At 31.8% G+C, this 12,179-nt stretch overlaps 1 protein-coding gene across 1 annotated transcript in view; it reads left to right on the plus strand.

Annotated features, from left to right (window-relative positions):
- The window catches only part of LOC109045016 (FERM and PDZ domain-containing protein 4-like), a 50,610-nt gene that overhangs the window by 13,394 nt on the left and 25,037 nt on the right, over positions 1–12,179 (plus strand). The window contains 1 exon segment of the mRNA XM_042731919.1: positions 4,597–4,716. Coding sequence (XP_042587853.1) covers positions 4,597–4,716 — 120 coding nt within the window.

Here is a 12,179-nt window from a genome sequence, read left to right on the forward strand (position 1 = left end):
TTTGGCAGTCTATGGGACAGTTACAAGCTTCCCTGTTTTCATCCAAAATATCTTAAATTGTGTTCTGAAGACAAACAAAGCTTTTACGGGTTTGGAACGACATGGGGGTAAGTGATTAATGACACAATTTTCATTTAGGGATGGAGTAACCCTTTAACTATTTAATCAATTAACTGTTTTCAGACATGACATTATTTTATGCATATTCCTGATTTGAAAATCAGTATTTTGGTCATGTTTTTAACTCCTCATCAAATCAGGTAATACTAAACCCATAAATTATTTTTTTTAAAAACTCAGAAATTATTTTCCATTTACTCAACCTCATGTCATTCCAAACCGTTTTTTTTTTTATTTTTATTTTTTCTGCAAAGAAAAGAACAACAGAATGTATTTTCCATACAAAGGAAAATATAATAGTGGTAGCCCATACAACCCATGCATGATTTTCCAAGTCATACAGTAGCTTTGTTTTTGGTTGTTTTTTTAATTCGCATCTCAAGACATGTCACACCAGCTTTGTAAAAATAAAATGGTCCTAAAAATAGGCTTCACAGGAACTGCTGGTGTTCAGGTCAGACTGTGAGATACAAAAACTCTACACATAAAATTCACATTAAAAAATCCACAATATGATATAAATAATACCTACCAGTAGGATTACAAAAAAAACACAACAAACAAAAAAAAAAGCCTTTCAAGCCTTTTACGCTTGTTTATTTGTTTTACCTCATTATAGTTGTACTGTATATTGAAGTGTTGTTTAAATCAAAGATAAAATGGTATAATTTTGATAATAATGCTTGCAGCTCCAGTAAGATAGTCATGCATTTTACTTGTGTTTTAAATCCATTCCACAATTAGCTGGCTCTGCTTTTTTGCTGCTGAATAATTTTGTTTTCAGAATAATACTGTGCATAAATGAAACGTTGCCTGTGACAATACTATATAAATAAACTACTATACTTATACTGATATATATTATATATATAATATAGATAGATATATATATATATATATCTATATATATATATATATATATAGTATTTTTGTATAATTTTAATGTTTTGATTTTTAAATACATTTAATAACATATTTCAAATATACATTTTTATATATAATCTATTTTGACGTTTATTTTTGTATGTAATAACAATAAATAAATTACACACTTTGCTGCATATAGGACTATATTGAGAAAACAGTAGGTTGAATGTTCATTTATTATGAACCAGGTTGAGTTTTCAGTGCTTTCTTGCATGACTAATGCACATAATCATGGTGCGGTTGCTCCTTACAGGAGGTGTGTTTAAATAATAAATGCAAAGAACCTCGTTATGAGTCAGAAAAGCTTCTAAAAGTGCATTTTGTCATTCATCCTATGAGGAGGTTCAGACGGCCGAAAGGTTTTCCCCTTGAATGTGCGCATCAGTTGAGGAAGACGTCTTTGGCATTTTAAGCATTTGAATTTTATTACTGTAATTCAGTTACTAGGTTTCTCTGACAGACTGCAGCTCATTTAAGATCATGTTCCTGTCTGCATCCTGCTGTTTTTTTCTGATATCATTATATAAAATCGATTTAAAAAAAAAAAATTGCTTTCAGGTTTTAAGTAGGCCCGGGTTGCATAACTGAGGAAAAAATGGCTGATATTTTTCAGCTTTTTGATGACATGCAGAGTATTTTTTATTATATATATATATATATATATATATATATATATATATATATATATATATATATATAATATATATATAGATATATATATATATATATAGATATAGATATATATATATATATATATATATATATATATATATATATATATAGAGATAGATATATATATAGATATATATAGATATTAGATATTATATTTATATATATATATTATATATGTATGTATATATATGTATATGTATATAATAGCAAGTATATCAAATATATATAAAATGGATATATATATTTATTGTAAAAAATATAAAACTATTGAGCAAGTAATCAAATATTTAAAATGAAAAATGTATCTATTGATTAGGTTGCATTAATCAAAAATTCATTGCATTACATTTAGTAAAAAATATAAAACTATTTTTTTTTTAAAACCTTGCTGAAAAACTATAGTTGATATTGTTCAACTTTTTGATGATAATGAGTGTGTTTATTTTGTAAGTTACTATATATAATGTATCAACACTGATTCATAAAAATGACATCAATTGCATCAATAATTACATGAGTAAGTAATAAACATATAAAGCTAAAATTGTACCAATAATAATAAACCTTCTATATATAATTTAAAATGTTATTTTAAAGGCTTAAATCATGCGGCCAGTGCTTTTATTCTAAGGAGCAGTTTTGCTTCAATGGATCCTCTGTATTTCTGTTTGACTTCAGGTGGGTGTTTGGATTCTGTAACTATCTTTGCTGCACTTTAGTGTAAATGTTGCCCTTGAGCTCCACACTGATACAGTGAGTCATGTGTGCATTCAGTGATCTGTTATATGATGTGAAGCTCAGTCTGACACGGCTTTGATCAAGCGGCCCACTGGATATCAGGCTTTCTAAGGAATCTGCCGGCAGTTCAGCATTAGATAAATTTCACGGCTCTTAGCGTACAAGACTGAAGCATGACAATCTTGAGGCTTGGATGATTGCATTACATAATAAATGTAATTAAATCACTGTCACAAATGAAGTCCAGGCTGTTAGCGGTTGATATTCTGCAGCTTTAGGAGAAAAGGAGAAAAAAGCCCACAGTCTAAGGCAAAAAACTCCATATATGTGCTATTATTTTTTGCATTCAGTATTCAAAAGTAAATGGATTCAGCAATATTCAATATAGTGGGGAGTAGGGCTGCATGGTAAACAATTTTATTTTACAGTACAACTGACTACTGTCTTCTGTAGACCTGAAATTGAATTTATTTCATAATTAAACTTTGGAACATTAACACTGTACTTTAACTGAATTAAATTAACATTGAACTGAGCTGAATAATGAAAATATTGTGAATTAGTTTCATGATTGATGAATTTTGCAACATCTACACTTTTATTGAACTGAATTAAGCTGAATAGCTGTTTTGAATCTGAATCATATTTGTTTTATATTTGATTCATTTTGCAACATTGACACTTATTGAACAGGATCGAATCAACTTTGAACTGAATTAAGATGAATACTGGCACTATTGTCTTTAGTAGAGCTGAATTTAATTCATAAGTGATGAACTTTGTAACATTAACACTTTTATTGAACTGAATTGAATCAATATTGAACTGAACTGAGTAATGACAATATTGGGAATGCGTTTCATAATTGATTGAATTTTGCAACATTGACAGTTATTCAATTGAATTGAATTAACATTGAACTGAAATGAGTTGAACGGCAATATGGTTAATTCATTTCATAATTGATTAATTTTTACAACATTGACACTATTTTTTTGAACTGAACTGAATCATCATTTGAGTTATGTTAAGCGGAATGATGCTAGTACAGTATGTATTTGTTTAATAATTTTTTTTGCAACATTTACACCGTTATTGAACTGAATTGAATTAACTTTTGAACTGAATTAAGATGAATATTGACACTTTCTGTAGAGCTGCTTTAAAACTGTTGCAAAATTCAATTATGAAAAATTCAATTCATTGACGTTTATTTAACTGAATTAAATCAACTTTTGAACTGAATTAAGCCAAATGATAATATAGTAGAGCTATTTTAAAACTGCATTAAATTTGTCAAATTGATTGAATTTTGCAGCATTGACAGTTACTGAACTGAACTGAAACAAATGAATTTTGCCACATTCTCACTGTTATTTTCCCGTTTATTACTGTGAAGCTGCTTTGAGATGGAGCGTGTTGTATGAAGCACAGTGTAAACACGGTTTCTCCTTTTTTTTTTTTTTTTTGCCGATCTTAATAATCCGAAAACCGCACGTGAGGTTTAACCCCATTTTCGTTTATTGGATGTAAAATGGCAATAACCCCGGTCGACACAGGTAGGTTTTTTTTTTTGCCTCTTACTCTGTTTTGCGGGCTTATTGAATAACCCGCTTTGTCAAAATAAGTGTTCACAACAACCTAACAGGAACGCATCGTTAGTGCAGATTTAAGTGCATCTAGACAGAGCAAAAGTTTTGCAGTAAAGGAAGAAGGAAATATATCAAAAAAGACACTTTCATGACTCAGAAAATAAGTGTTCTCATCTCATGCAGCAGAAGTAGAAGTGGTTCAGTCAAAACGCTGCTATATGACTTCATGAGAGGATGATGTGAGCTGTAAATTTCATGTTGCAAGCTTTATTTATCCCAACTGACAAACATATGGAATAATCAGAGTTAGATACACAAATGACTAGATTTTGACGTCACTACAGGGAAATAACCTGATTTATTAATAAAGTCATGTAAACGCAGCTTACTTGTGTTGACAGGTTACTGATGTGCATGTTAACGGGGAAAACTGGTTCTTTTAATAAGCTGATATTTGTGAGTTATCAGCTTACTGGTGTGCATGTAAACATGCTCAATGTCTGTGTCATCTTCTCCTGACCCCTGTGGTCTTGTGTTTGACTTGTAGTCAGAGGATCAAGTCCTCCTGCTGTCCGCCGCAGGCCGCCGGGAGTTGGCCGTCCACACAGGGACCCTCCAATGGCTGGGAGATGTCGTCCTCTAGAGAGACCCGCGACTGCTACATCAAGTGAGTGTGTTTGCATTCAGCCTTCTCCCTGATGCAGATAACTGTCGATGCTTCCTGGCGTAACCTGTCACGTTCCCTCCGTCCGCGCGTCCTGAATACTGATTCCGTCCTCCTCGCCGCACTGCACACGGTGACTCCGCGCGAGTTCGAGAGCGACAGCGGCTTTGATCTTCTTAAGACTCGAGCAAAACTTCACGCAGCACATCTGCATGCAGAAACGTTCTTCAGCCTTCTGAAGTGACGAACCGGTAAAAGATACAAATGCTACTTTTTTTTCTTTCCGCTATACTGACGTGAAATAAATGAGATGCGAGGAGGCTAAGTGAGTCCACAGCTGCTTCGATTGGAGCGACAAGGACACACTTTGGCTTTTTCTGTCTATAGGAATATAGATGGATTACCTCTGCCTTTAAAAGTACTATGTTAGTGATGCGTTATTATAATCCATCTAGTGCATTTAGTATTGATCTTGCTGATCTGAGTTTACATGCACTAGAACAGGGTTTGGCAACCTTTTGGGCATCAAGTGCCATTTAAAAATGTTTTTGGTTAGCCACTTTACCAATACCAGCCATACACATACACATATATATATAATCTCAACCGGAAAGCCATGTTGGCCAATCAGAAGCCTGAAAAAGTTTCCAGTTGGCAGAGAGCACTGCGCAAGCTCTGATGTCACAAGCCAAAAAAAAAACTTCGCCCTGGCAGGAGTTTTCAAAAATGTTGGTTTCAGTGACCTGGTACTGTGTTTGTGTGTGGACGAATGCCCAAACCTCATAGAAAAAGCTGCGGTTTTAAAAATAACGGTGTTCGTGTGGACAGTAGCTAGTAAACCAAACCAGGGAAATACACACATAGGCCATCGGGCTGACGTATAAGACTGGACGAAGAACTCAGGAAAACACAGGACTTAAATAGGGAGCTAAACGAGGAACTCAGTGAGAAACACCTGCAATCAATAGACAAGGGAGGAACTGGATAATGGGGAAAAACTAGGACAAGGAGCACAGGGAGGGGAAAACAAACACAAAAAAGTCAGTGGGTATGATGGTTAATATATATTAAATTAAATTTATGCATTTAGCAGACGCTTTTATCCAAAGCGACTTACAGTGCATTCAGGCTATCAATTTTTACCTATCATGTGTGTCCGGGGATCGAAACCCCAACCTTGCGCTTGTTACAGAAACACTTTATATATAAACATCAATATATATATATTGATAATTTTATTTTATTTTTATATTTTCAGTTATTATTTTAATTTTAGTTTAATTTTTAGCAATTTTATTATGTGCCTTTGCCATTGTTATTAGTTTTTGATTCTGATAGCTTTAATTTATTAATTTCTGTTTTAATTTTAGTACTTATTCATCTCAGTTACTTGCCAATGCAGTATTTATAGTTTTCATTTGTTTTTCATCTAATATTTGTTTCATTTTATTTCATTTCCTGGAAACAATTTTTAGTTTTTCTAAATTGCTTTAGTTAATAAGAACACTGTTGTTTGTTTATGTATTTATTTTCAGTTTTTTTAATCGATAATATTACATATAGGCAATGCTTTCGTTTTCATTTTGAGATTTGTTTAGGATGGAAGTCAAAGAAAGCAAACTTTTATCCAATTTAAATGTTGTGTTTGTTTATTAGAGTGACTGGAGCATCCTGAGGTTAGTCATTATCTATAATATCTACATCTACACTATACTATTATTATATGATCTGTAAGATCATTTCGACGCAAGGCTGCATCCTATGAACACCCAGTATGCATTAAATGTTCCTCTGGTCCTCATGTTGCCATTCATGCTGTGAAAGCAGCTTATTTTGTTGATTTCTAATTAGCCGCCTCGTCAACCGAGGGCGGGGTTTGTCACACATGAGGGCCACTTATGTAAGAATCGAACACAGCGTTGGGCACATGCACATCGGATGCGGGATATTGTGAGCAGGAGCTTCCCGTCCGGTCTGTCTGCTTCTCTGGCTGAGATGCAGCTTCATACTCAGGTGTGTAATAATTTATGCTTTCATGTCCGTATGGAAGACTTTTCTTAATGTTGACTCGAACCATAAAGAAGTTACTGTTTTTTAAATATTCATCGGATATGTGCCAGATCTGTGTTTGCTTACTGCGGCATGTGATGCTTCCAGGAAATGCTGAACGGGTGCAGTGAATGTCTTAGGGTGGCACACTATTAAGGGCTCTAGCATGGCTGGATCTGACAGTTTAGTTGCACAACGGTTGATAAAGAGATTCATTGTTTATGTAATGCCTGGTGCAAATGAAAACTGGTGTTGTGTTATTTACCATGATAACTAGTTCATTGCTGTTTAGCATTTAATTGTGTGCATTAAAAAAAAATTCTCACTTTAAAATGTCACTGCATTACATACAAAATATCTCAAGTTCAAATCGTCTTCATTTTGGATCTGTTGTTTTATCATTTCAAGCCAATGAAACTTCATTTATAAATTTTTTTGCTTAAAGTGTGCATCCTTTAAAATAAATGACAATTGCTTTTATTCCATATATTATGATATTATCATCTATTCTTAAGTATATTATTTTTTTTGTTTTCAGACATTAAGTATAGGTTAAGTGTATTTCTAGTACACGCTGTATCAAAAATACTTTTTTTTATTTTTTTATTTTTTATTTTTTTAGAGGAAAGCATGACTTGCCCTAAAGGAAGTTATTTTTTTACCATATCAGATGCAACACCTAACCTCTACCAATTTTAACGATATCAGAATCATATCAGAGGCATTGTATTTTCCTTTGAAGATTTTCATTCATCAGATGTTTTAGCTTTAAGAGGGGCTGATGGGAAACACATATGGGAATAGCAAATTAAATGTGTTTTTGTAAAAGAAATGTTTTCTTTTTCTTTTCTTTTTCAGAATAGGAATAAACATGCCCGTTGCTCTGAATTATTATTACTTTTGGTCTTATGTTTGATAATACGTACCCTAGTAAAACAAATTTTAGATTTAAAATGCCTTTATTTTATACTGAGTATAGTTAAAGTCTATTAACAAGTTTACTGACATATCGCTTGAGACTTACTGATATAAAAATTATGTATAAACATTATTTGGAGTACTGCTTGTGCACAATGCACATTTCTTAATATTAAGCTTGATGTCACTCTTGATGAGGATTGTGTGATCTTTAAATAACATCGGTCTTTACGAACATAATATTGAAAGTGTACCTAACTTGCAATACAACAACTCCACCACAGCAAAATAATAAAATAAAACATAACTTTAACTTCAACACAACACCAACACAACAAAATTAAATTAAACAAAAAACAAAATTATTCCAATCCAAATAATCAAATACCATACCAGAATATACCAGTTTTGTATACTAAAAGAACAATTGCAGGGTATTTTTATTAAATATATATTTAGATGTATTTGTAGTATACTTCGCATGAAATAAATCTATTTTAAATACATTTTAATATATTTAATTTTCACTAGGTTATAGATGCTAAAATTGTTTTTGATAAGTTATTTAATGCAGTCTTTAGACATTTTAAGCATGGTTTAAGTGTACTTTCATGGCTCAAGTATAAAAATAAATATATTTATTATTGAAAATGGTATATGTTAAATAATCCTAATAAGCCTACAATCTGATCTTGTACAAGTGTTATTTAAGGAACATTGAGATACAATTAAAGTTTTAGTGTTAAGTGTTAAGGAACATTGAGATACAATTAAGTTTTTTTTTTTTTTAATCATTTAGTAATTATTTTTCATTTTCATTTTTCTTAATTTTTTATAAAATCTAAATGTTAAAAAATGTAAGTTGTAGTTATCAAGTTAAAACAAACTTAATTTTGTTATAAGTTAAACTATATATATACTATAATTAATATGTATATATATCGTATATATATTTATTATATATATATATATATATATAAATATATATATAAGCATTAAAAGAGGTTGATGGGAAACATTTATTTATTTATTTACTTTTTGAGGTACAGCATAAAAACTGATTTGAAATTTGATTTTTGAGTTTTGATTGCATTTGGTCTGTGTGATAAAGATGATGGGATTTCTTTGAGGAGCGCCACTTTACTGCAGATATTTTTCGTTTTCTCAGTCGGGCTGCGATTGGTTTTAGCCTGAATAAAGTGGACAATCCTTCAAGAAAGCCCAGTTTTCCACTGCTGATATGATGTTGTGTTGGTGTTTTGAGCAGCATGTTTTCGTTTTCTCAGTCGGGCTGCGATTGGTCGAATTGCTCTTTGCTCGCTGGCTCTTAGTCTTAAAATAGAAGCAACATCTTCAAAATAAAGAAAAAGAAAAAATCTGCTGTTCAGGGCAAGTGTTTGTGCTCGGGGCTTTCCGAGGCTTGGACGAGACGAGACGAGATGAATGAGTGATGAAGAGCGGCTGAAGCTGTGTTTGAGCGTCTGATCTGTGAATCGAAGCTGAGCTCCGAGCGCTGAGTGATCTGCAGTCTGTGCTGACAGACAGAGTGTGGGTGAGCTGAGGATTCGTGTGACCGCCGTCTGAGTCACGTGGACACAAATCACAGCAGCACTTTCTGTGACATGCAGCTGAGGGTTTTGCACCATTAAATCTGATTCTCCTTAGACTGATATTTATAGTATTGTTTTGCTGATCATAATTCCTTTTAATGCTTTAAATTTTAGTTCAGATTTAGTCATTTGCAGTTATGGATTGTTCTTTTGGTTATTGTTTGTTTATAGATCTCCATTTGATTTTTTTTTTTTTTCATTTATTTATTTTTACATATTTTGGCTTAAAGGGATACTCCACCCCAAAATGAAAATGTTGTCATTATTCACTTACCCCCATGTTGTTCCAAACCCGTAAAAGCTCCTTACGTCTTCGGAAAACAATTTAAGATATTTTGGATGAAAACCTGGAGGCCTGTGACTGTCCCATAGACTGCCAAATAAATAACACTGTCAAGTTCCGGGGGGGGGTAAGAGATTAATGACACAATTTTCATTTTGGGATGAAGTATTCCTTTAAGCTTAAGACTGTACTTTCAGTTAAGGGCTGGAAAAAAAAAATGGGCTCTTAAGGGTTCTTAAGATTTTCATTTTCAGTGCAGTCTTCAAAATATTGTATTTTGGATTTAATCACTTTTTTTTTTTCTCTCTCAATGGCACAAGATGCATTGCTTTTTATGTTAAAAAGTGTTTTGCTTGTTAGTGTCTTAAGTCTGATATTTTATATTTGCCTTTGAATGTGGTCCCAAAAATGTGTTTTTCAATTCATAAATAAATATTATGCCAGTATTTGTTGAAGAATACTATTTCAGTCTGTTTTTAATCAGTCTGTTTGACATTTATCATTAAAGCTTCTTTTTTTTTATCAGCTATTATAGTTTTATTTTTTAACAAAATGATTATGATCAGCAAAAATATAGTAAAGGAACAATAATAAATCATATCTACACTTTCCATTCAGTTTGATGGTCATTGCTCATTTGCAGCAGTGGAATTTCACTTTCAATCAGTTTAAATTTCATCTATATATTTCAAAATATGTATTTTAGTGTAGGTTTAAGTTTGTGATTTATAGTTAAGCAATCAGTTCATTTTCTGAATTTAGGTCTGAAATGAATTTTGCATGACACATTGCATTTTCAGTGCAATCATTAAAATGTTTCTTAACTTTTGCATATATGCATTTTTTTTTTTTTTTTTTTTTTTTTGCCACAAGTTGCATTGCGTCTGTTGATCTAACATTTGTTATCTGAGATCTCACACGAAATGCACAAACTGTTTTAAGCAGGATTTCTGTGACATGCAGTTGAGAGTTTTGCACTAATTGTGTTGTTTTTTTTTTTTTGTTTTTTTTTTTTTTTTTTTTTTTTTTTTTTTTTTTAAATTATTAATGTCTTTATGCAGATAAATTACATTATAAAACTATAACTAATATAATAATAACAACTAAAATATCATTTTCAATTTCACATCATAATTATTCAACTTCTTCATTTTCAATTTCAGTTCAGCTTTAGTCATCTGTAACAATGCTTTTTTTTATACACCGTTTGGTAATTATAGTTAAGCAGTTAGTTAAATGCTGATTATAAAGATTTAAAACGAATTGTGCATGATGCTGTTTCCATTCTCAGTGCAATCTCAAAATATTCTTTGCTTATGCATAAAAGCAAAGTTTTTTTTTTTTTTTCCAATGCCACAAGATACATTGCTCCTAAGTTTATATAATGTTTGTTCTCTGAGATCCCACACAAACTCCAGCATTTTTGTGACATGCAATTTTGTGTCACGAGTTTGTAAGTTATTAGTCTTCTTAGTCGGATATTAGACAGTTGCTATTAAATCTGGTTTTCAATGCAGTTTATTCTTGTTCTAAGTTGTAAATAAGGATTTTTTGGATAGTTTTTCAATTTCAAAAATTCACATTTAATCCAATGTAATTTTCAATTTCTAAATGAAAATCGAATCCTACATCAAATTTATTTTCATTATGTAAGCCAGCCAGCCAGCCACATTTTGTGCAATTAACCATTTCAGCATGCAAAAACAAACTTAAGTCTTCATTTTTCATAGACACAAAATTCTGTATGTCAAAATCTAATTTAAAGTATAGTGAGATGACTTGCTGATTCTGGCCCTTGTTTCTAGTGTTTTGTAACAAGAGAGATCAGATCTGGGCCAACTGGATCAGCGCCTCCTTTAAATCTTGCAATCCTTCTCTATTAGTGCAGCGGACCATTTATAATTAGAGTATAGAGAGAAATTAGAGCGCTTACGTATTCTGGAGTCTTTGTAAAGTAGGACATTTTTCAAACCCTGTTCGAGTCGATAGCGATTTGAAAATGGAAATGAAATGGCTGTGCATTGGTTCCTGCTATCATTTAACACAAATAAACACACCACAGTTTACATAAGAGACACACGGGCTTCACTCCAAAACCTTGTAGGCTGCTATGTTGGCAGCGTTTTAACACATCAACAGAAAGTACTCAGAAAGGTGTGTAGTGATGCACAAACCAGTGGCTGCAGGCCAGAGCTCACCTGTGATGACCTTTTCATTTGCTCCACCATGCCATATTACAAGAGGAAGGGAATAAGTATAAAACAACAACAAAAAAAGTTTATTTATCGCATTTCAATGTGAACAAACAATAAGTAAATTTAACTTAAATAACTAAAGTTTTTAAAAATTTATTTAAATTTTTAATTATCTGCAAATGTAAAAAATGTAATCAATTTTAAAATAGTTGGGTATTATGCAGTATTTACTTTTAACCCATGATCAGTTGATTTTTGGCTCACTGCCTGTCACAAGAAGAGGGGAAAAATAAAAAATAATTAAAAACAACATGCCTTTGAAGAATATTAATATTTTTGTTTACTTTTTTATTATTATTTTTGCATGAAAGGAAAATAAAAACAATAATAATATAATAAAAATTATATAAA

This window comes from Cyprinus carpio, chromosome B9 (assembly GCF_018340385.1).
Source record: "Cyprinus carpio isolate SPL01 chromosome B9, ASM1834038v1, whole genome shotgun sequence".
Lineage (NCBI taxonomy): Eukaryota > Metazoa > Chordata > Actinopteri > Cypriniformes > Cyprinidae > Cyprinus > Cyprinus carpio.